Source organism: Castor canadensis, chromosome 8 (genome assembly GCF_047511655.1).
Source record: "Castor canadensis chromosome 8, mCasCan1.hap1v2, whole genome shotgun sequence".
NCBI lineage: Eukaryota > Metazoa > Chordata > Mammalia > Rodentia > Castoridae > Castor > Castor canadensis.
Genome location: NC_133393.1, coordinates 19,788,542 through 19,814,509, shown reverse-complemented (window position 1 = coordinate 19,814,509; position 25,968 = coordinate 19,788,542). Strand labels below are relative to the sequence as shown.

The 25,968-nt window shown below is 42.1% G+C and overlaps 1 protein-coding gene across 11 annotated transcripts in view; it reads left to right on the top strand.

The window, feature by feature from the left end:
* The first annotated feature begins 1,116 nt into the window (after positions 1-1,116).
* Mapk14 (mitogen-activated protein kinase 14) overlaps positions 1,117-25,968 on the top strand; it is a 67,852-nt gene continuing 43,000 nt past the window's right edge. For 2 of the 11 annotated variants that reach the window (XM_020168905.2, XM_020168908.2), the window contains exons 1-2: positions 1,120-1,651; positions 25,165-25,294. In XM_020168905.2, the coding sequence (XP_020024494.1) occupies positions 1,536-1,651; positions 25,165-25,294 (246 nt within the window). In that variant the 5' untranslated portion in view covers positions 1,120-1,535. Of the gene's footprint in view, positions 1,652-1,692; positions 1,827-1,905; positions 5,521-20,282; positions 21,045-21,067; positions 21,310-24,659; positions 25,017-25,164; positions 25,295-25,968 lie in introns of those variants that run through there. The other 9 variants (XM_020168907.2, XM_020168904.2, XM_074082334.1 and 6 more) reach the window with 8 other exon arrangements.

The following is a 25,968-nucleotide window of genomic DNA, read 5'->3' as shown; positions in this document are numbered from 1 at the left end:
GGCATCCGAGGGGCCGAGAGGGGCCCCTGGCTGACCTGCGCACACCTGGGCCGGGAAGCCCCTTGCTACCTGTTCTGGCTTGGACCTAGTTATTTCTAGAAATAACTAAGAAAAGGATAGGGTTCAGTTCCTCTGTTCATTGTAAGCTTTAGTTAGCGTCATGGGTTGATAGGCATATTTAAGGTACGATGTCTTTCACATTTATGTCTTTCTCTGTTTTTACTAACGACTCTACTAAGTGGATATGTAGGGCAGGAATTTTCTTGTGGAAGCTAGAACAAAGGCCTAAGAAAGGTCGATTGACTTGCCTAAATGCAACACTGTCAAAGACCATTCCCAGCCTGGGCCCTATTCTCCTTATTCAGAGAAGCATGAATTAAATTCTTAAGTTCCTCTTCTCTGAATGGCTGTAAAGGGCAGGAGTCAGTTTCAAACCTTCAGAGTAATGGGGTTTTAAATGCTTCTCAAAGAGAGACTGCAGCCGTTCCTGCACCTAGCCATGTTATAAAGATGCAATTTTCTGATGCTAACTTCTGACTTATCCAATTAGACTCCCGCGTGGGCCCGGGGGATCTGCTTCTTAAACTCCCAGGGTGATTCTTCTGCATGTAAAAGTTTTTAAGAACTACCAGGGAATTTGGATGGAAAGCCTTAGCTTTGCAGCAGATCTACTATTTGCTTTGGGGGCAGATTTCGTCAGACTATCGAAGAGTCAGCCATACGTCCTTGAGCAGATGGGAGTACAACGGGTTTCTGGACAGAGCCTATCTTTTTATACAAGTATTTCTTGGAAATTGCGGGTTCCAATAAACAGGTGGCCCGGCCGCTGCTGATGACTCGCAGTTCAAAGATCTTTTGGCTCTTTTTCCGACGCTGTCACTATTTCTTTCCGCCATCGAGCCAGGCATTCGCCCCGCCGACCACGATGAGGCGCACCAGGCGCGTATTGCAAGCTTATCTCCTCCATCCCGAGTCCGCCTTCGCGCCCTTAAGAATGGTCCCTGGGAGTTCCTGCCTCTGGGCTCCAGCTGTTCTCTCTTCTCGCGAGAACTTCTCCTCCTGCCCTCTTCTCTCACGAACTCCCCCTCCCAGGGGCGGGTTCCATATTGGGTAAAATCTCGGCTCTCGGGAGCTGTTCTCGCGAGAGTACGGCAGGCAGCTCCTGCTCGCTGGCTGTGGGATTACGACCACTGGAGCCTGAGCGGGTGCTGCAGCTGTAGCGTGTGACCAGCGGCGCAACCCGCAGTCGGCCTAGCCGGGGAGCGTCTGCAGAGAGACGGCGGCGGCCGCAACCTCGAGCCCCAAAGCGTGCTCCTGTCCTTAGCCGGGTTCGCTCTGGTCGCTGAGGCGCGTCCAGCCACTGCAGCTGACAGGGGCCGCGCGCAGGAGTCTGCGGGGTCGAAACCACCCCTGCGCGGGCGGCCGGTGCGGGGTCCCCGCCAAGCCCGGGCGGGCAACCAGGGCAGGGGAGCGGGAGCGGGTGCAGGCAGGGGCCCCGCAGGGCCACCTCCTCGCCCCGCGGCCGCTGCTGGAAAATGTCTCAGGAGAGGCCCACGTTCTACCGACAGGAGCTGAACAAGACAATCTGGGAGGTGCCCGAGCGTTACCAGAACCTGTCCCCGGTGGGCTCCGGCGCCTATGGCTCTGTGTGGTGAGTGTCGCCGGGCCTGGGGCCGCAGTGGGCTGGGTGACCCCGCACGCCCGAGGGCCAGGCCTGCTCCCATGGCTCAGCGATGCGCCAAGTGGCAGGAATTTTCCTCGGGGCAGGGCATTGCTGCCCCTCTGAGCGAGCCCTGCCTGCCCTGCGCCCCTCGCCCTGAACCCAGGTGGGTGTCCAGCCGGGTGCTGGACGCGGGTCCGCGGTGGGCGGTCGGTGCTCAGCTCTGGCTCGCGCCCAGTGCGTCCCCTGCTTGGAGGGCTGCTGCACGGGGAAGGCGCTCTCCCGGGGGTCTCCTGCAGCCTGGAGCATAAGGACCTCTCTCTCCCCCATGGTGGGTCCACGCGGGGCCCTGAACCTCCCCGGAGAGCTCCAAGGGCCAAGCCCGACCCGGGGACTGCGGCCATCTGAGCCAGACTGGAGGGGAAAAGCGCGCTCTCTCGGCTCTGTTTTGCAAGCCTCTGTCGAAATCCGGTTTTGAGAAGCGTTCTTTTTGAATTGCACTTGCATTAGCAGCGGCCCATAGAGCTTAAAATACCGACTTTATCTCGGCGAGCGCTGTGCCACCTTGAGTGGCGTGTTTCCGATCCGGTTGAAAGCGTATTTCCTTTTCGGGGCGGGTGGTGTTAGTGCCTGCAGGAGCACTGCAGCTCCAGAAACTGGATTAGTCACATACCACTGCTCATTTCAGTATTGTTTGGACCAAAAAGGACTTTTCTCATCTGGGCGCCCTCCAGATCAAAGTTGTTAGCAGTGCTGGGAGGTGATGTGAATATCTAATTGAGATAATTCCTGTGAATGCTGCATTTAAAAAGTTCCTTAGAAGGTTTGCAGGGAACTTTAACTACTTCTATGGACGGAGGTACACGGTTGTTTTCATGAAGATCTGGAGAGGACAGGAAGAGATCCTTTCCAACTTTATGCTGTGTGTTTCAAATTAAAGCCATCTCATAAAACTTCCAGAACTGAAATACTGTTACTAACTTCTCCCTCACTTCCAAGGTTTTATACGGTGTGTTTTAGACTATGATTTGGGAGCTCCTGATCTGAAACTAAATATCAGATTTAATTGTTAGGTTTTTTTTTTTCTTCTGTGTTTTAATTTATGTGCATGCGTTGTTAAAAAAAAAAAAAGAGTCCGGAAAATGCTTTTTGTTTTGGAACAAATTCCAGGCCTCTGGATGTGTTAATCTTTAAATATGATTCCTGTGTTTCTTAAGTTCCATCATGAATTTCCTGTTTGGTAGAATCTTCTGGGTAACTGCGATTGTGCAATTGTGTCCTGCAACAGATCGCGTTGCATTTTCTAGCTCCCGCCGCTGGAGTTACGTTGCAGATGGCACCGTGCTTGACATCTTTTCTCCCTTTTTACAGAACCGCAGTTTACATTTTACAGGAATTTGCAACGTGTTACACTCAGTATATGCATTTGTTGTTGATTTGCTCATTTTCAAGAATCTACTTGGATCATTGCTCCTTTAATATTTAATAGCTCATTAGTATGCCTCCCACTTTTCATTCTTGAGCTGACACATTAATTGTCATGGTATCAGGATTTTGTTCCCAATGTTTAAATGTTAAAGGAGTGATACAGCGTAAAAACTCACCTTTAGGGAGTGTCGGTGAACTTTAATAGCGCTCTTTGCACTGTTTCCTCCTGCTGGGTCACTGGTGTGACTAGCCCACCAGTACCCTTCTCTCCCACCCCACCCCAGCAACAGACATCCAGGTTCACAGTGAAATGCCACAAAAATGAACTCCATGTTTTTTTTTTTTTAGTACTGTGCCGTTCTGTGCTAAAGAATTCAGCCTGAAAGTACTTTCGCTAAACAGATTTTTGATAATAACACTAAAAAAGCTGTTCAATGAAAAGACTTCCTTTCTGTCTCTGTTGTCTCTCTCAGAGACAACCACTGTTAAGTTGTTAAGTTCTTGTGTGTTATATGTCTTTCCAGGAAGAAAGACTTTTTTTTAATTATAATATTTCTATTAAAGAGATACAAGATGTAACATATTAGTCGAGGAAAAGACAACTGAAATTCTATATGGTAATTGACTAAACAAATGTAAACTGGTTTCAGAATGAAAAGCCCAGAATTTATAAGTGTTGTCTGCAGTTGTTTGAAGTTGTTCTTTTAATTAGCAACTTTTCAGTGTGAATGACAGAAAGCATTCTTTGAAACTTTGAATACACTTTGAAGTCTGTTACTTTTCTACATTTTCATCTTTTGAGAGCAGATTTGATGTTAGGAAATAACAATTTGGGGGCTAATATTTTGGGAATTTGGACTCAAGCCTGATGAAAAAGAAGAGACGTGCAACTTGGTGATGCTGTTTTATGTCAGATAGGAGGTATAACTATGACAGAATTTTTTGTGTGACTTGTCCAACTGAACCTGAGGCCTGTTTTTCTTTTTTAAACTTGTGAATTTTATTTTAAGAAATGCAACAACATAGAAATATATATGTCAGTTTCTCAATTTTGTTGCTCTGAAGTATGGTACACTTTGATGTATAACTTTACTTTTTTTTAACTTTGATGTATGACTACTTTTTTTTTTAAGTTTTAAGCCTATTTTTATTTGTATTGGATATGTAGTAAAAATGAAAAAATGTCAGCCTATGTGACAATCAACTGAGTCAAAGATCAAGCAATAAAACTAGAAATTTGAGAATCTGTAGGGTTTTACAAATACGTTATTCTTTTTAAAGGGTAAAGGGAACTAAAGTAAGTTGCAGTTTTAAGGAACTTTGTGTGTTGTTTGTGAGGGGAAATGAAGCAAAATTGTTTAAGAGAAGGCTGTTGCAAAGCATTGATTTTGTGGTTTTGGGACAGAAGGGAAAAATCTTTGTGGTGAGTTTAAGGAAATGTAAACAGGAACTTGAGTGCCTTTCCTCTGGGGTACAGGGTTTTCCAGTCCCTTACTGCTGATTAAAGAACATGGGCGCTGGTAACTGTAACTGTGAAGCAGGAGTTGAGAGTTGAGTGTCACTCCTGTGTCCTATTCGGCCACTTATTCAACAATATTTGTTAAATACCAACCACAGGCCAAACAGCAGGCTGGGTTCTTGAGAGAGTGCTCAACAAGACATCCCTTCCCTCGTAGAACTTGGAGCCCAGTGGGTTTAATGACTCCATTTTAGGAGCTGTTTGCCAGGCATTGTACTTAGATTTAGCACATGAAGTATATAACAAAACTTTTAGTAAGAGAATGGCGTAATTTACAAAGAAATCAAACCCAACTTCCTAAGTGCTTTATGGAGCAAGATTGTTCCAATAAATACAATAAAAAGGAATAAAGGTAAAATTTCAAAGTATTAATGACTGCTCACCGTCTTAATTTTTTTTTTTTAATGAGCTGGGGCTCAAACAAATAAAAAGAACATCACGATTAGGCAGGCAGAGAGGATGCTCTTGCCTCCTGATCCAGGAGAAGGGCATCTCCCTTACTTTCCTAGGGTGAAAACAGGTCCATGCTGACCTTTCTTCCTTTTGCTTTTCTTTGTAACCAAAATTCAAGTAGTTGGCTGAATGTTACCAGTGCCAGCCCATAAAAACATTTAACCATAATTACTGACAAATATTTGTGTTGTTGATGCAGAAAGACTAAAGAGTTAGTCATATTGGTGCTATAGTCCTGTTTTATTTACTGAATCCCATTTTTCCACAGATAATTTTCTTCTGGCTCCCATTTCAAATAAAGAGTATCCTGGACCTCTGACTTTTCAGTTCTGCCAGTTTAACTTCTTGATATTGAGGAGGATTCTGCTTTTGTTTCCCCTCTGGCTCATCCCTCAGTGATCTCACCTGTCACTCGCAGCTGTGCAGATGGTGTTGAGCCCCTGGTGCTTAGGACTCAAAGGTAGAGGAATTCAGTGGGCAGATCACTCTCACTTCAGTATTAACTGACATTTTTATGAGATTTTGCAACTTATAAAGTGTTCTCATTCAAAACATTATCAATCTTGTCTGGCATCATGAAGGTTGATTTCTCTCTCTGTCTCTCTGGTGCTGAGGATTGAACCCAGGGTCTTGTGTATACTAAACATAAGCCTACCACTGAACTGTACTCCCATTCTCAAAGCTGGTGTTACTAACCCAGTTTTATAGATGAGGAATGGTGTACTTTGGTTTTGGGTCTGAACTTCAGGACTTCAGTAGTCTCCTTTCGTGCTGAATTGCGGTGACACCTCTTCTTGTGCATGTAGTCACTCACAATGGAGCTGTGACTGCAGGAAAGCAATCCCACCGATGTCAGGGTCCAGCTAATTTGAGGGGCAGTGACTTAACCCATTAAAGTCATGTTTCTTCCTCAGAATTGGTAAACTGCAAATGAAGTCATTGCCTAGATTAAATTTTTTCTGAAAGAACTATTAGACAGGCTGTCGGAGTGTCTCAAGTGGTAGAACACCTGCCTAGCAAGCGTGAGGCTCTGAGTTCAAACCTCAGTGCTACAAAAAAAATGTATTAGATGGTATAAATAGTTAACCCCTGAATTTATGAATTCTGGTAGTTTGAAATTCTTTGTTGTGAATTTATGTAAAGTTGGACTCTCTGACCATGTTCATGTTACATAAGTGTGGTATATAAAAAGAAATAACTGCTTCTTTAGGCCTTTGAAAATACATCATATTTTTTGTCCTGTGCTGAAATAAGGTGCACAGTTGATTTGTTCCTATCGAAGAGATCTGATTACTTCAGTGCTTAATAAATTCACTGTAAAGTGAGTTCCTGGACTTGGAGCCTCAGGATTTCCTATGTCCTTGGAATATATAACATGAACATGGTTTTTTCTGGAGAAAAGCAATCAACAAAAATGTTTTCAGCCTGAAATATTTTTTGTAAACCTTCGATATCTACTGATCATATCAGTATTATTCATAGTGCTTCCATAAATTAAGTACATATGTGTTAAGGATTAACCAGTTTTCCAGTGTTCAAGCCTTTTAAGAGCTTATTTTAGGGAAGAAGATGGTGGTGGTTTATAAATTCTGCATTTTGCAAATGGGCTTGCCATTTGGGTGTGCTTGGCTCCAGGCTGGTTGTGGGACAGAAGTGGTACAGGTAAATGGCTAGTCTAGGATAATCCTAAGTTTTGGCCTTGGGCAAATGGATAAATTTGTAGTGACATTTTCTGAACTTCAGAGTGGTACAGGGTACAGGGTTGTGGAACGGGTGAAGATGGATTCATGCTGTGCCTGAGGACATGACCATATGTAGTTACCTAGACACCTGCCATACCAGGTTGTTCTTTAGGTGCCATGTAGGGAATATGAACCAAACACACACAAATGTCAATCCAACTAAAGAAATAAAAGTCCACATGTCCACCTATAAGAAGCTATTTAAGATAGCAGTGGAAGTAGACAGTAACAAGTAAAATTTGTAGTCTGTCAGATGCTAAGTGCTGGCAAGAAAATGAAGCATGGGAAGGAGAAAGCTGATGCTGAGTGGCTGCATTTTTGTTTTGTTTTTAACTTTTTTTTTTGGTTTGGTGACACTGGAGTTTGAACTCAGGACTTTGGGCTTGCAAAGCACGTGCTGTATCACATGAGCCATGCCTGTATCCATTTTGCTGTGTTTATTTTGGATATGGGTGTCTCTCTAGCTATTTGCCAGGGCTGGCCTTGAACCTCGAGCCTCCCGATCTCAGCCTCCCAAGTAGCTAGGATTACAGGTGTGAGCCACCAGCGTCTAGCTTATGTTGCTCTTTTAAGCAGGTAGATGGGGCAATAGTGAAGAAAGACCTGAAGGAGGTGAGGTAGAATGTTGGATATGGGTTAGGTGGGAACATAAGAACCTTCCACGCTGAGGTATTAGCAAATGCAGAGGTCCTGAGGCAGAGACCCTGTGCTCCAGGAATAGCTAGGAAACCAGTATGGTTAGAGCTGAGTGAATTGGTCCAAATATCAGGAGAGGTGGGGGTAAGGGATTGCAACTGTGCAGGGATCCTGTAGGGTCTTACTTGCCTTTGTAAGGACCGTGACTTTTACTCTTAAGTGGGAGGGGAACCCTAGAGGCTTGTGGGCAGAGGCATGATATGGTCTACCATAGGTTTTAACAAATCACTCTGTTCTGGGGTTCCCTATTTTTTCATTTCTGTTCCTTATCCGAAAGAGGTGCTACTTGTGGTTTAGGGTAGAATGAGAGAAATAGATGAATTAGTGCAGAGCCCTGACCCACACCCACAACTCTCGTTCCAACAGGCCCATAGTGTGTGAGCCAGTATTATTCTTGGGCCCTGCAGATTCAGGGTACTTTACTCCAGCTCTCTAAATAACAAGGGCTTACTTTACTTTTTCAGGATTTGTTCCAAAAGGAAGGGAGCAAAGAGATTAGCTCTAGAGTTCAGCTGGAAAAGGAAGAGTAGCCTGCTGGCAGGTTGAGTATTTTCTAATATCTTTGGCTTCTAGGGTTTTTCTTACTACTGGACAGTATTTTAAAAGTCATTTTTACTTCCTTTAACATTTTGGCATTTGAGATCCTGCTTGTTTTGTCTTATCTGGTTTTATGCTACTCAGCCTTTCCCTCATTACAATAACTTTAGTAGAAATTGGACTGTTGTTCCAAGGACTTCCCTGTTGAATTGAATAGATTGCCTGGATTGAAAGATTGTACAGATGTGGTACATTACAAATACCCCCACTGCTTGCTGTCTTCCCTGCTTTCACAGGTCTTAGCCCCGCCTCTCTTTCATCAGAGAGATCCCCCTTCACTGCTCTATCATCTGCTTAGAGAAAAGTAAGTTTTCCTGCAAACACAGATCCCCATGGTAACAAAACAAAAAGGTAATAGAACAAATGTTTATTTTGTCTAGACCTGCTGTCTAACTTTAGCCCCTGAACGTGTTGGCTCCTGTTACTTTGAATGGTATGGTTACAGATTTCCTTGTTTTCCTTAAAACCTTCTCCCCTTAGATCTTGGTGGTATTGTCACTGCCTGTGACTTGAAGGACGGTGCCTTACTGTCAACTTGTCCTGATTGTATTTCCAAGCTTATGGCCCAGAGCATAGACATCACTCTACATATAACCATACCAAATACATGCATACATTCTCCCCTTTGTTTTCACAAGGGGATCGTCAGGGTTAGGCATAAAGATTAAAAGAGCAGGAGGAGCCCCAGATTGCTTTGAAAGTCCTTGGTAGCTTTTCTGCATTCTTTCAGATTAAGTTGGCATCTTAAATCTACCTTTATATTTCTATTTCTTCTCTTGAAATCCTTTTCAGTTCATCTATGTTCCTTTCAAATTTATTGGCATACTGGCCACTTTTTGCACCTGGGCAACTTTATGCCAAGATCTGTGTTGGAATCTGTGTCAGAGAAGCCTTTCCATCTGGTGATTCATATCTAGAAAGTGATGACATCAGCCTGTGCCCTCTCTTGAGAGGTCAAAAATAAAAAGAAGCCCGAAGTTCTTTGATCTGTGGAGGGCTTAGAGGGGCATTGGAGGAGAAGAAAGACTGTGAAGGAAAAGGTCCTCTAGATCCTAACCGCTCCTTGTGCTTCCACTGGTAGTAGAGCCTCTGCTGTGACCGTCTTCTTATCTACAAATCATGTGCCTGTCATTATGCCCTTATTTCCTGTGACACTCAGCATGAGGTATCTGGTTTATGCAAGAATGTATTGATTTCATCTTTTATTTCCTCATTTCTATAGTAGATCTTAATTTGATTTCCAGAAATAATTGCTTTGTGATTATTATTTATATTTGTGGGATTGGGCCTTGAACTCAGGGCTTTGTGCTTGCAAAGCAAGCCCTCTACCACCTGAGCCATACCTCCAGTCTATTTTGCTCTGCTTATTTTGGAAATGGGGTCTCTCAAACTATTTGCCTGGGCTGGCCTCAAACCTCAAGCCTCCCAATCTCACCCTGCCAAGTAGCTAGGATTGTAGGCATAGGCCACTGGCTGCCCAGCTTAATTGCTTTGTTCTTAATATCCCCAGTAGCTACTTCTTTTTCTTTTTTCCCTGTTAAATCCTTCACTTAGGGCTTTAGCTAACTTGAACTTAGGCTTTTGAATACATAGTTTTTTTTATGTTTCTTCTCCAGGCTACCCAAAGCTGGTGAAAATCTTAGTTATTTTCCTGATTTAGCATAATAAAAAATAACTCCCTAATGAATTCTTTTATAAGTTAAATTGTATTAAATTACACTGAAATATTGCTGTTGGTGTCTTATATAGATCCATTTCTTCTGTCATCCTTTTATTTGCCATTGCAGAGTTTGACTTGCTGTTTTCTGATGCGTGTTCTAAGTGCTTATTCTTTGAACGATCTGCTTTACCATCAGTAGTCTAGTATTAAATGATTCTGGTGCTGGAGCAAAGGGGTAATAGCCCATTAGAGAATTAGGACTAGGTATTGCGAACATCTATTAGTTAGGTTCACATTCCCAATGTATTTAACTAGGGCTGCTCAACCTGTCATGTTTTGGGTGGGAAAGCATTTTGTTGTGGGGACTGACTTGTATGCTTAGCAGGATCCTTGTCTCCTACTCCCAAGATAACCAGTAGCAGTTCCCAGTCGAGACACAAAATGTCTCATAGACATATGTTGGAGGAGGGGTGAAAACTTAGTTGAGTACTTGTATAACCAAATACATTTTTTGGGTAAAAACTAGCTAAGATAACTTGAACTGTCTACCTGTGAAAAGATAGAAATGCTAAACTTCCTTTTATGAGTTGGAACCTCTCTAAACATAATTTCCAGGAAAGTGACCGGGTTCCCAGTGGGCAGTTTAATGGAGGGGGAACTTGCCCAGCAGGTTTGCCAGAGGCCAGGTGTACCACCTTGCCTGGAGCACTTGAGAAACACAGTGATAGTTGAGGGAGAACTGATCTTCATGAAGAATTGTGGGTCCCCCCCCCCCTTTTTTGCCATTGCCATGACCTACTTTAGGATTTTTGAACATTTCTGGAAAGGAAAGCTATTTTAGGACATTAGCATTAAGTCCAAGTTGGTAAGTCATGTTTTCTCCGACGTCTCTTCTGTATTCTCACCTATGTCCTTCCTCTCCTACCTCCTTTCAGTATCTGGCATTTCTAAACTCTTAGAAATGTGCTGTTTAGAAAAAAATACCAAGAGAGTTGGGAGCTGGTGACTCAGTCTGTAATTCTAGCTACTCAAGAAGCAGAGTTCAGGAAGATCGAGGTTAGCCTGCCTTGGGCAAATAGTTCACTAGATCCTATCTTGGGGGGAAAAAACAACCTATCACCTCCCCCCCTCACACACACACACACACACACAAAGAAAAAAGCAAGAAAACTATCAAGAGAGCTTCAGTTCAACTAAGAAGCAAGAAGTCGTATATTACAAATTATTTTATCTATATTTTGAAGGTTCTCGTTAAACTTTCCCAGTTTTTAAAATATTAGACAGTAACAGATGTGAATTTTTTAATTATCCATGGATCTCAGTCAGTAGTGACTAAGGAAGATCACCTTTATTCTTGATTTAGAATGTGTCATTCAGGCACATTTAACCTTCTGTTACCTTATAAGATACACTGAAGTTTTCTTGATTGTGGTAGTGTTTCAGTGGCTTTGAAGTTGCAAGGCCATAACTAATTTTAGTGTCCACAATATACAACTTTTAATAGTTAATTTTTGTGCTCTATAGTACTTTACTATTCTGAGTTTTCTTTGTTTCTCTGTTTTATTTCACCTTTTGGTCAGTTTCCTTTCCTTCCTTCCTTCCTTTTTTTTTTTTTTTTCTGTTCCATTATCCATTCTTAAATTCTCTTTTGTCTTTCTGTGCCTATTCCTTTTATATTTATTAGCTCAGTACTGGGCTTGTTCATGTAATGAGCTCCCTCCCCAGTCGATGCTAACCTTTGGATCCCCGCCTATTGAAATGCTTTCCCTGCTTTTTCTACACACTTCTTTAGGATACTCTTGCAAGACAGAGTGCTAACTTCCCTTGAAGTGGATTCATGCCACACACCTGTATGGTTCAGCCTTAGCTATCGATATGCAAAGCTAATATTTGAAGAAATCTTATCATTAGCACTGATGAGTGAAAGTGGTCATGAAAATTGTAAGCAGGGAATTGTAACTCTAGATGTTAAGGCAACATAATGTCGAAAGCTTGAAATGTGCATGTCTGTACTGATGTTTCTGTTTTAGGTTTACTGTAGTGAGAGAAATTTGTTGGTCATCCGTCCGACTGTTCAGTGCCACCACTGTATAAAATAAATGACACTAATGGTGAACCATGTATAAATCAGGTAGAAGTGGGTGTGGTGGGCTGCAGTGTTTAGATGGTCTCATGGAGGAGGAAGGTTTGGAGGAGGATTTTGTAGGCTGAGTAGTGTTTGGGGAGGAGGAAAGGGAATGTTGAGATAGCAGGAAAGAGCAAACAGAGTGAACTGATAGCTCCAGGAAGGACTGGCCTGACATTGGGAACATCTCAGCTGGGGAACCCATTTGTGGCTCTCATTCTTCATGCTTCAGAATCCCTTGTGGAACCTACAGAAGCTTGGGTCACCCCAGAACTTAAGACTTAGGTTTGGGGGAGGATTACCCCAAACTGCAGTGCTAAACAGTCTACGCTGGCTCCAACTGGCAGCGCTCCTCTGGGTGGTAAAGAGTTCTTAGAGTTTCTGAGTTGTGAGGAGAAGTGATTGAAATTGGTCTGGCTGCAGCACACACTCGTCCAGAATGTTGGAGGAAGTGAACACACCACTTTCTTTCTGTGCCCTCTCTTCATTCTGACTCCTGGGTCTCAGTTTCTTGGGGTTAGGCGCTGTCTGCTTTTTGCTATGTGTCCATTATTTTTGTATATGTGCCAGTGACTGTGCTAGATTCTCAGGATAAAAACATAAGCCATAGTTTTTGTTCTTCTCACAGCCTGGATTGGGGGAAAAAAATCCAAACCAAACAAACAATACAGAAAAGAGCGGCTGTTTTCAGTGTTTATAAAGTATTGGCTACAGCTGATTCTGTCTAAAAATTGTTGAATTAACATGTATTTTAACTTGTAGAATATAGTTAGCTAACCGTAAATTGGCAACAAATGATAAAGGATTGAAACCCTCAAGTATATTTTAATAATTTTAAAATAATTTTTTCTCAGTACTAAAGTTTGAGCTTAGGGCCTTGTGCTAAGTTCTACCACTTGGGCCACATCCCCAGCCCTATTTGCTTTTTGTGTATTTTAGATAGGGTCTTGCAAAAATTGCGATCCCTATAAATGGAAAAATGAGACCTGTTGAAACTATTTCAGGGATGGGGGAGGGGGGTAAAGGAGAGTGATGGAGGGGGTGACTTCAATATAACATATTTGATGTATTGTAATAATTTCTGTAAATGCCACAGTGTACCCTCACCCAGTACAAAAATTTTAAAAAGCAGTAATATACTTTGAAAACAAAGAAGTAAAACATTTCCAAATTAAAACATTTTTAAATTAAAAAAAATAACTTTGATCCTTCTGCTTCTGCTTCCTGCATAGCTAGAATTACAAGCATGAGCTACCATGCCCAGCTTAGGTTTTTCTGTTTTTCTGGGTTTGAACTCAGAGCCTCATGCTAGCATTTGAGCGACAGCTCTGGCCTTTTTTGCCTTTTTGTTATCTTTGTGATAGTGGCTTGCATTCTGGTCCCAGCTGACCTGGACCATGATCCTCCTACCCATGCTTCCTGTGCAGCTGGGACCAGAGGAATATGCCATCATTCCTGGCTTGTTGGTTAAGATGGGATCTTGGTAACTTTTTGCCCAGGTTGGCCTCAAACCACAATCTGATCTCTGCCTCCCAAGTAGTTGGGATTACAAGCATGTACCACCATGCCCAGCTTTTATTATTAAAGATATACTCAACCTCTAGTTTGAGTGTAAGAGATCTGAAAATAAATATTGAGAGTTTGCTATTTGAAAAGCCTTATGTTGGAAGCTGCAGATACAGCAGTGACTATGGAATTACTTCATAGTTGAACGTTCATTTTGACTTAGAGTATTTAAAATTGCCTGCCTTTTATAGTTTATAAAGCACTTTCACTGTAATTGTTTATTTGGGCCTTAAAACAGCATTGTGAGATAGACAGAGCTGGTGATACACCCGATTTATTGTTTTGGAATCAGTCCCATAGAAGCTTTGGTCGAAATGACCAGCTAGAAAGTCAAAACCAAAACTAGAACTTAAGTCTTTTGACTACTGGTTTACTCTTCTCTTTAGCTTATTGCATATGTTTTTACTGAAGAGAATTTGTCAAGATCAAGCCATCAGAGTACTGCATATGGAGATCATTCACTAGGGTGCAAAAGTAGCCTTGTTCAATGGAATTTCAATGCCTTTTCTAGAGAATGAAAAAGAGTCTTATCTAGTGTTCACATAAGCAGGTGAGATGTCTTGGGAATGCCAATGCAGGTGCTCCCTGACTTACATTGGGGTCACATCCCAATAAGCCCTTTGTAAGTTGGAAATAGTGTTAAGTCAGATGCATTTAATACTCTTCACCTACCCAGTGTCGGTCCTTAGCAACAGTATATACCTAGAGTATAGGCTGTTTACCGTTGTGATGGTCACATGGCTGGCCAGGAGCTGGGCCAGCTCTGTTGCTGAACATCAGGAAGGAGTTGTGCCAGTGTTTGCTAGCTTAGGAAAAGATCACAATTCTAAATTTGAAGTGCAGGTTCCACAGAAGGCTTAGCACTTTAGCACCACCGCATGGTTGAGCCATGGTACAGTTGAACCATCCTAAGCCGGGGAGTGTCAATATTTTGATAAAAGTCAAGATGCCAAGGCAATGGTTTTAAAATGTCACAAATTACTGGCTACTCCTTCCTTTGAGAAGTGGAGCTTAGTGCTCCTCCCCTCCAATGATGCCTGAACTTAGTGACTCTTTTCTAATGTACAGGAAGTGGCAGAAATGATGGGGTAGGATCTGGGGTAGGTTGTAGGAGACCTTGTGTGCCTTCCTGTCTTGCTGCTTCGCTGAGATCCATGTTTGATATGCATGGGCCGCTTGGGCCAGATGACTTTCATTGTTGGAGGCTGTCCTGGCCATTCACTGTGGGATGTTGAGCAGCACCACTGGAGGCTGCCCACTAGTGCCAGTGGCACTCTCACTGCGCCCCGCCCCCCCCAGTTGTGACAGCCAGAAATGTCTCTGTTAAGAACCACTGTTTTAGGGGAAGCCAGCTGCCATGTTGGGAAACCAGCAAAGCAGCCCTGCCCAGAAGCCACCATGGCGAGAGAATAGGCATCCCGCCAACAGCCATGCAAGTGAGCCATCCTGGAAATGGGTTGGTTCTTCAGCCTCAGCCGTCTTCAGATGACTTTTGCTGTGGCCAGCATCTTGACTGCAATCTCGAGACAATGACCCAGAGCCATCAGCCAGCCTGCTCCTGAAATGTGAGATAATATGTCTTGTCCAAACCACCAAATTCTGGGGTAATTTGTTATCCACAGTAGGTAACTAATAATACTGAGTGTTATTGTGAAATGAACATACATCATGTGGGAGGGCGAGTTAAGACAGAGAAAATAAAGGTTATGGAGACACTAATGTCTGCTGTTGACATCTCCAGTCATGTTTACAGCATGTGTGTAGAGTGACTATGAAGCCATTACTATAAAAGCTTTCTAATTGCAGCAGCAAGAGAATACTCAATGCTTACAGTGTAATTTAGGATTAGTCTGTTTAACACTTCAGATCTGTTTGAAAGATGTTAAAAGTTATTTGTGATGTAGAAGTACCACAAACTTTGACAGTACCACTCTTGGATATGCATCTGAAGGAATGTAAACCAGGATACAATAGATGTCTGTACGCCCATGTTTATTGTGGCATTCTTTACAACAGCCAAGCTATAGAATCAGCCTGGATGCCTTTCACCTGATGAGTAGATAAAGAAAATGTAGCATATATACAGAGTGGAGTATTATTCAGATGTAAAGAAGAATGAAATTGTGTCATTTGCAGAAAATGGATGGAATTGGAGATCAACTTGTTAAGTAAAATAAACCAGGTTCAGAAGGTCAAAGGTTGAATGTTTTTCTCACATGCAGAGTCTAGTGTGAGTGTGTATTTGTAATCGTGGGGCTGTTTGAGGGCAGGGGGAAGAAGGGATAGGAAAAGAGATTGATGGGTGTGAATAACATTGAAATACATTGTGTCTGTGTTTGAAGATGGCATAAGGAAACCCACTGAAACTGTTGAAAACAGTGGGGACAGGGAAAGGAGAGCAATCCAAGAAGTTAATCTGATGTAAGTACAATGTATGCATATGTGAAATACCATGGTGAAAACCCCTTGTACAATTAATATTCGTATACAGCAAGAAAAATTTGTGATAACTTAAAAAACATGTCATTGAAATTTTCAAAATATGAAAAGTAGAGAGGATTTTTGCAATCATTATGAGATAACTATTTCTCTTTTTGAAATTTTAGTTCTGAATTAGCATACATTAATACGAGGGGATTTCGTTGTGATAATTCCATACATAAGTACAGTGTAGCTTGAACAAGTTTCCCCCCTATTATGTTCCCCCCCGCCCCGCCCCAACTATTGCTCTTGATGTAGAAACTTTGCATGGCAATCAGTGACTGAAACACGACTCTGTCGAACTCTGCGCCCATCCAGGCTGTCTTGAGAGTGCCAGTGTCTCTGTCTTCTGGATTAGGTCTGAAAGAGCTGCTGTGTGCCCTCCCCATTTTGCTAATAAAACTCTTTGGCCTTGTGATAGCTGGCTGTAGCTAGATGGTCTAGGAAGAGAACTATCTGAAACCCACTATTATATTTTTGCAAAGATGCTGATTGGTGTGGATTAGGACATATTGCCACACTATAGAGTGCCTTCATAGGCACCGATAGGCGGAGCTTGTCTCTGGTTATTGCAGGGGTAATTCTTCAGGCGCTCCTGAGTACCTGGCTTGTTTTTATTGTAGGGCTCCTGTGACTCATGTCCTGACATTGTGTTCTCTTTTGTGGTGGCTGGAGTGGGCTCAGAGCCAAACTGGAGGCCCACCTCTAAGGCATTTATTTAGAAAGGACCTCATGCTAACCTCGCTGGTGTAAACTTTCTCTTATTTTATTTCTTTCCCTTAATGTCAGTTTTACTTAATGAATACTATTACATGCTAGGCACTGGATTCAATCAGCAGTTAGATGAGTTAGGACATTGATGCTCTAATATTGCAATAATCACTTTTAGTGAATTTTGTATTTTTTTTTACCGTATCGATGGTTTTATTAGGAAATGATTTTATATTATGTAAATTAATTTTATGACTTTGGAAGACTTGTAAACTTACAGTTGGGGGAGGGGAAAACTTGTTAAACAGTATACCCTTAATTTTAGTTTGAAGAACCTGATTACCATAAAGCTAATTCCATCTTGTGATGCTGGTCATGGAAATAGGGTTTTGCTCATAGCACTAATCTTCAAATATGATTGAGAGTGATCTTCCCAACTGGTCATGCTGGAGAGTGAATCATTGTAATAATAAAGGCAAAGCCCATAGCCTCGTCCTTGGCCCCAGCTTCCTGTTCTGGAAAAGAATGAAGATTGAGATTAAACAGGTATAGGCTTCCAGACAGCGTACACGCATGTAAGTAAATATAAAAGCAATAACATGAAAGAAAAAACAAAAAACAAAAAAACAGGGGTAGGCTTAAATCCCAACTGCATACCAGTTCTATGATCTTAAGGGAGTTGTTATGTTTCTGACCTTTGGTTTCTTTTTTTGGAAAGTAATATGTATATTTTATCAAGTTAAAAGGATAAACAATGCCACTAATTCAATACATTTGAATTTCTTCCATTTGGCATTCAGTTGGTTTTTTTAGGTAATTTATGGGGTTTTTTTAATGATTAGGAATTTTTGCTGTTGGCAATTATAATTTAGGATAAAATATGTAATTTCCCGTTTTACCAAATACTTTGATTATGGTAGAAACAGGAAGAGAGGAAGAGCATTGAAACGTTTCAAGCATTGGGGGCAGGGCTGATCATGTATTCCTTGCTTTAGCAGCTTTTGCTATCAGAATAACTAATAAGTAGAGAGCAGTTGCTCTGAATAATTCCTGCATGTCTCTTGAAAGTAAGATATATGTTATAAGTGGGAGTGCATGGCCTTTGAAGTAAAAATCAGCCTGTTCTGAGGAAAACATTCAGTCATGGAAGAGGCATTATATGTGGAGCTGCAGGAGTGTTCATATGTGTGTGTGCGTGAATGGAATGGCTCGTGATACATATATTTAATGAAATTATTATAAATGATGGATTTTTAAAAATTAGTAAAATGAAAAATGTTTATGATTTAGGGATGTAGGATATACGTTTAAATACTATGATCATAGTTATGTAAGTCTCATTTGAAGGTGTGTAATTGTTACTAGTAGTTTTATTAAACTTCAAGTGCCTACAGCTGGTAGAGTGCCTATGAGGCCCTGAGTTCAAACCCTGGTGTCACCAAAAAACCCCAGAAAACCCAAATCAGCAACACTTAGAGTGCCTCTCTGAGTGACAAAAAACAACACAGGTGATTTATGCTTCTAACTTTACTAATGACTTGAAAAGATGTAAGTGATTTTTTTAAAAATCAGAGAGTAGAAATACGTAAGATGCAAAGATGTTGAAAGTGTAGTGCATGAGGCATTTCTTTTGTGTGTTTATATTCAGGTATACACATGAGTGTAGATTGTTTCCCCACAGATAGGCTCAGCGTGACTTCTGATATGTGTTCCTTTTGCCCTAAGTAATATAACCTCGAAGAAGAGCGCGATTCTTGATTGATAGAATATGGAGGACGTGAGAGTGTGCCAGTTTGTTTAAACTGTTCTCAGTTGGATGTTCAGTAGTTTCTGGCTTTGTTCTTGTGAACAGACTACAGTCTGCAGACTGCAGTATTTTGAACCCAACTTCATGGAAAGTGGTCAACTATCTGTCTATAGTGGTACTGTTTTATTGGGTATTCTTTGCTGCATGTGTATTTCATCATTCCAGTTAGATGGTAAGTTCTGTGAAATCAAGTACAATTTGTAAGGTTTCTTTTATATCCATAAAGAATCACATGAAAGATATTTTTGTAAGTACTTGTGGAGTAATATTTTCATTATTTGTGGAATAATACATTATTAACTTGTAAGTGTTAAAGATTCAGAAGGAAGCCAGGCAACCGTGACTCACATCCGTAATCCTAGCTACTCAGGAGGCTGAGATTGGAAGGGTGGAGGTTCGAGACCACCCTTGGCAAGTAGTTCTTGAGGACTCCCCCCATCTCCAAAATAACCAGAGTAAAGTGGACTGGAGGTGTGGCTGAAGCGGTAGAGCACCTGCTTTGCAAGTGTAAAGCCCTGAGTTCAAGCCCCTGTCCCACCAAAAAAAAAAAAAAAATTCAGAATGAATAGCAGAATTTCAATGATTGAAAAATTACCTAAGATAAAGTAAGAATGAAAGTTTTCTTATGAAGCCTTTTCATTAATACTATTTCGATTTCAGTGAGGTAGAGTTAATTACAGTAGGAAGCATTTTAGAAAAGAACCGGAGTGCATACAATTAGAATATATTTAAAATGGACTGAACTGTTAGCAAAGTTGAACTTGTTGTCCATTATGGTATAGTGGTTAAGAATTTACTCTCGCCAGGCATGGTGGAGCACTCCTATAATTCTAGCTTTTAGGAAGCTGAGGCAGGAGAATTGCAAGTTTAAGGAAGCTGGCACCTTGCCAGCTTGTGCAGTCTAGTGAGACCATGTCTCAAAATAAAATTTGAGTAAAGTGCTTGCTAGCATGCATAAGATCCAGGGGTTAATCTCCAATAACACACACACACACACACACACACACACACACACACACACAGAGAAGCACACTCCTAGGTTTTAATCTCAACTCTGTTGTTTTCTGTTTATGCCCTGGAAACATTACTTCATCTCTTTGTAGCTCAGTTGCTCATCTGAAGAATGGGAATTATAATAATGTCTTTTCTTGAGGTGGTTGTGATAAAGATTCTCATATATGTAAAGATATAAGAACAGTGCCTAGCAATAATAACACCCAATAAATATTAGTTTTAACGTTAATGTCAATTTCTGGTTGGACATCTGAATTTGTAAAAATTAAGAGTCAAATGATGAAGTTGCAGTCTTCCTCTTGTATTTTGAAATATTCTCAGTCATGTTTTTGTTAAGCATTTCTTGAGAATGTTCCATGTTCCAGGCAGCCTGTGTGCTGCTGTGCTACGATGGTGAATGAGCACGGGGATTTCCTGCTCTCAGATGCTTAGTGGAAAGGGCAGATGTTATTATTAATGTCTAATATTTGAGCTTTACTATGGGCCAGGCTTTTGCTAAACCCACTATAAAAGTTATCACCTTTAATCCTAACAGATACCCTACAGATTAAATATAAACATTATCCTCATTTCACATATGAGGTTGAATTTAATTTAACTTGCTCAAGATTATACAGCTATTCAGTGACACAATTGGAATTAAATCCAAAGTCCAGTCTTTATTTAACTGCTCTGCTGGATGGTAAATAAAGGCATAATAATAATTGTGATTATTATTAATCCTAGCCTGCCTTTCTCTTAATAGATACAGGAATCAAATAGAGATAAACATGAGCACTTTATTTCTGGTAAAGCTGGCATGGAGAATGGCCTGGCCACTTGATCGAAGTGGGCCTCTTACTCCTTCGCTGCCGAGCTGGGCTTGCACACTCAGTCCCTGATGAGGAGAGTTAAGAAGCTGGGTCACATAGGAACTGGGACCATTTCCCTGCTGTCTAGCCAGTTTAGAGAACTGAGTTTAGAGAAGAGAAAAAACTTAAATAGTATCTTGAGAGGGAGGAAGTCGCTCTTTTATGGGTTTGAAGGGACAAGGGGAGTAGAAGAGGAGCCTTTATCCCTTTATATGGGATAAGGAGGGAGTCAGTGACAAGGTTGTGACAGAGTGACTGCCTGGGACCTCCTAGTGGTGACTAAGCCAATAGTTGAAGGATAAGGATTTGGCGTGGAGGCAAAGAGGATTCAGGAACAGCCTGTCCCAAGTAGTTTAAGGAACTGAAAGGAGTCAGAGGAAAGGGTGGCGCAGAGCTGGGTGGAGTGCCCTGTGGGGTCAGGTCACACAGCCTTGTAGTCCATGATAAGAAATTTGCTTTTTTTCTGTATGCCAGGGAAATTCCTTGAAGGGTTTAAAGCGGAGGAATCGTGTGGACTAGTTTACATTTTTTAGAAGACTGAGGCACAGGCTGGGCACAGTGGCTCATATCTGTAACCCACACTCTGGAGGCTGAGGTGGGAGGGTCATAAGTCCAAGCTAGCCTGGGCTGTGCTGTGAGACCTGCCTCAGAATACATTTGTACTGGATGCTAGTCGAGAATATATCAGAAGAAGGCCAGGGTGTGGTTCATGTGGCAGAGCACTCACCTAACAAGTAAGTGCAAGGACTTGAGTGCAAACTCCAGTACTGCCAAAAACCCACCCAAGCTATATCAGCTACATTTTAAGCCTGGTGTGATGGTGTATGCCTGTAATCTCAGGCATGAGGCAGTAGGTTAAGGCCAGTTTGGGCCACCTAGTGACTGTAAAAAAGTATATTAGAAGGGGGAAAACAGAAAGAAAGGAGTCCTGTAGGCAAGCTGGTGATGCGATGACAGACTAATATGACAGTGGTGAAATGAAGAGAAGCTGAATTTGAGGTACAAGAGTCTCAACTTATTTTTAAAAATTATCAGGACTTGGGATGGGGGCAGGGGACTGGAGGGAAAGGGAGAAAGCAAGGCTGACCCTCAAATTTCTGGTTTGAGCAGCTAGATGGACAGCCCATTTATTGGAATAATAGAAACAAGGAGAAGACTAGTTTGAGTGCTTGAGCTTGCTGAGTTCAAGGGGCTTATGTGTCTTTCATATGAAAATCATGGCAGGCAGAGGGCTCAGGAAAGTATTTCAGTGAGAGACATGGATTTGGGAGTTTTCAATTTAACTTCAGGTCGTGGGTATAGACGAAATCATCTAGAAGGAGAACACAGCAGGGAATAAAGAAAAAAGCTAGGACCATGTCCTGAAGAGTTCCATGGTGTGGAGTTTGAGAAGCACCCACAATGGAGACAGAAGGCGCTGTCTGAATGTTGATACAGACTCCAGGAGGGGACAGTGTTTAGGGGAAGGGGAAGTGGTAAAAGCAATTTGCTAGTCCAGAACAACAGCCGTTGGCGGCAGAGGACAGTAAGGACCTTGAAAAGAGCAGTTTCCGTGGAATGGATTGGAGAAGGAACAGGAGTTAAGAAAATGAGTTGGTTTTGTAGATCTGGTCTGTGCTCTACCAGACACCTGGAGATCTTGTAAAATGTAGATTCTACTTTAGGGTCCGAGATTCTGCAATTCTAATGAGTGCTGCTGGTTCAAGAGCACACTTTGGATAGCAGCGGTGTAACTTAGTGGTTCTCAGGCTGTGGTGTGTGTTAGAATGTGTGGACGTACAGATTACTGGGCCCGCTTCAGAGTTTCTGATTCAGTAGTTCTGGAATGGTACCTGAGAATTTGCATTTCTTACAGATTCCCAGGTGAAGCCTATGCAGCTTGTTCCTGTGCTTTGGAAAGCTCAGGTGGTGGGGATTTTTTGTCCTTTGAGGGTACTTTAACCGTGATGGAGAGCCATTGAGGGAAGGTGTTTGTTGAGGATGGGAAATTGCTAGAGCATGTTTGTACTGACAAGAATGGTCCAGCAGATAGGGAAAACTGGTAATTGATTGCAGAGAGAACAGGAATAAAGACGTGAAGCCTTTGAGAAGTTACAGGATGGCTCCAAAGCATGATTTGATAAGAAGAAACATGCGTACTTAGTTACAGCAAGAGGGAAAGGGGGGAGGATGGGGCCAAGTGCAAATGAGGTGTTGGATTTGTGGGTGGGCAGATGGATGCCGACTTGATGGTTTCTATTTTCTCAAGGCAAAGGCACCTTGTGAGTGAGCTGGGTGAGTTGGAGTTTTGAGACAGATGTCAAGTGATCACTTTGAAGCAGGAAAATGAACTTACTTCTAAAGAGTGGCACTACTGAGAGCCTAGTTGAAGTTAAGATCAGAAATTTAAAATGCAAACAGCTTGTTTGTTTGTACATTGTTTTTTCTTCAACCACAGTTACTTCCTTGGATTCAGACAAGGGTAATTAAATGGTTGAGGTCACCTAAGGCTAGACTGTACCTAGGTGAGAACAAGAGAGTGGTGTGGGTAGGGAGGCGGGGACAGAGAAATGAAGGTAGGAGAGGATTGAAGTGATGATAAGCTCCACAAATTTGTTGTAGTCGAGATACAAGTAAACTAGAAGTAAGTGAAAAGAGATGGAGGCTTTCAATGGAAAGAGAGTGCTGATGTTCAAAGAATGGAGGTGGGATAGATTTTGATGAGGGTAGAGGGCTGGGGTGTGGCCGGGAAAGTGGCTGGATGAGGTGGGGTTTCCTAGAGAGGTCAGGAAATACAGAACATTGGATTTGCCCTCCACCTGGATGCTGAAGTTGCCAAGAATGATGATAAAAGTAGGGAATGGAGAGAGACTTTCAGATAGGACAAGGACTAGCCTTTTGGTGAATGATGGAAAATTCCAGGTCAGTAGATAACAGCAGCAGAGAGGGATGGTTTGTCAGGATTGTGAGCAGAGGCTTTTAGAAGACAAATGGGAAGTAGTAATCTTGAAGTGGTAATGGTTGACAAGGAGTCCCCACCTGCTAGCCTCAAGTACCTGGACCATGAGAGAGCTCCCTCTAACGGCAGGGCTGTGAAAGAAGTAGTGTCTTCAAGGTAAAGCCTAGTTTGACAGAGTTAGAGTCAGAAAAGAGGTTAGAGGCTTTCAGGAGTGTATCAGAAAGCAAATTGGGGAACTGAAGAATGAGGATACATGTGAAAGCTTGGGGGGAGGAAGGGGAGACTCTGTGAGTTAATAGACTGGTAAGAGAAAGTTTGTTGATAATAGATGGCCAGAAACCTTAGATCCTCTTTATTAGACTGAGATAACAGGGAGACAAGGAATGATGGACTTAGCCCAGGCAGTTTCTGAAAAAAAAGTACATACTGGATTTCTTCCCTGCCCCGCCCCCTTTTTGTGGTATGGGGGGTTAAATTTAGGGCCTTATGCTTGAGTTCTACCTCATCCCTTTTGCTTTTAGTTTGTTTTTTTCAGATAGGGTTTACACTAACTTTGCCAGGGCTGGCCTCAAACCTGATATTCCTGTCTCTGCCTCCCGAGCAGATGGGATTACAGGCATGAACCACCACACCCAGCCACGTCACATTGCTTGCTATAGGTTTTCTGCAGGATCTAGCCTCTGCCTGCATCTCTGACCTCATCCCTCACTGTCTCCCCTTGCTCCCTGTGCTCTTCCCACACAAGCCACCTTTCTCCTTCAGTTACTCCAGCATGTCATACTTTCTCTCCCTCTGTTTCTCTTTTCATTCTTTTGTTTGCCCTTGCTCTTCTGAGGCACAGTTTAGCCAAGCAGTTAATAGTATGAGCTCTGGATCCAGTCTCCCTGCCTTGTCACTTTTTAGCTTTGTAACAACAGGCAAGTTATTTAACCTCTCAGTGCTTTGGTGTCCTTATTTGGGAGTGAAGGAAGGATGATAATATTTTCTTTGTCAGAGTGTTGAGGGATTAAAAGTGCTAACTTAAGAAAAATAATATGAAGGGCTCAGAACAGTTCATATGGTAAAAAACTCAATGTTAATTCTGTCATTATTGTTTTACTTAAAGTTCGTTTTCCCTTTGTCTTCATGTGATTACTGCTTTTTCATATGAGTTGTGAGCCGAATGTACTTCCTTGGACGTCCTAGCTAAAGTGCCATAACTGTACAGCACAGGCTTTCCCGCACTCCTTACCTCATCACTGTCTTATTTGGTCAGCGTCCATCACTCTATGGAAGCACTTACTATCCTCCCTTCCCCTTCCCCCCCCCACCCCTGAGTGTGGGTGTTGCTGGCTTGTTTCCCGCTGTATCTCAGCCAGCCTCTAGAAAGTGCCCAATGCTTTGTAAGTGTTCAAGAAACGTTTGTGCCAGCTCATTGTTCTGAGCACAGGGTGGATTCACCAGGTGGCATATGGTAGCAGGGCGACAGTGAGGCCTAGGCAGAGAAGGTGACAGATCCAATTCTGCTTATCAGTCTGTTGGCTCATCTAGATTGGGCGGCTGCCTGTTTTTTTGTGAAGTTTGTTAGAACACAGCCACACCCGTTTGTGAAGACTTACTGTCTGACTGCTCTCTGGCTACAACTGCAAGCTGAGTAATTGTGACACAAAGTCCAAAATATTACTCTTGGACCTTTCTGGAAAACTTAGCCAACTCCTGATTTAGACAAACAAACAAGACTAGAAGCAAGCATCAAAAACCCTAGAAGCCTTCTCTGGGTAGAGGGATTGTAAGGCATAGTTTTATAAGTTTTTATATTTTGTTATAGTTTTGTTTAATTGGAAATGAAATAACCTTTTCAGTATTCAAAAATGGTATTGAGAGCACTTTTAATGGTGGGATTTTTTTTTTTGTTGTTTTTCTTTTTTCCCTTTTAGTGCTGCTTTTGACACAAAAACTGGGTTGCGTGTGGCAGTGAAGAAGCTGTCCAGGCCATTTCAGTCCATCATTCATGCCAAAAGGACCTACAGAGAGCTGCGGCTGCTTAAACACATGAAACATGAAAATGTAAGTTACTCACGGGGGAATAACTGCTGTTCCTGTGGACTGAAGAGCACATGCTTTAATCCCTGCAGGTGGAAGTCGTTGCAGTGCCTGGAAGTTTGGTCCATGCCGCTATGGGTACTGGTGTGCTAGTCAGCACCTGAGCTGTCAGGTCCAAGTCCGGCAAAAATGCCACATCTTCCTAGAGTTTTAGTTCGACTCCAAGATTTTTACAAGCAAAGTAATTTTTTTCAAGCTTAAAAAAGAAAAAAAAACCATTATGAAGTATGACACAAATTCTTAAGAATGTTTAAAAGACAATATTAAAAAGGAAAGTTTGTATTCTTTGCTTAGTTTGCTTAAGGCTGTGTTCTCACAATGTAGGGGGTTCATGGCTATTTTCTGTTCATGTAGGTTAGTTCAGTAAAAAATTTGAGGAAAAGTGCCTTTGACTCACAAAAGGTCTATTAACAAAGACTGTTGTTATTTTATGTGTACCTTTGGCCCTCTATCCATGGATTCTGGGTCAGCCAACCACGGATTGAAAATATTTAGAAAGGACATTACGCAACAGGTGCAGTTTTGTTTTTTTTTTCCTAACCTTGTTATTATTCCTTAAACAAGCCAACGTAATACTGTGCCTAGCATTTGCATTGTGTTAGGTATTCTAAATAGTCCAGAGGTGACTTAAAGCCCAG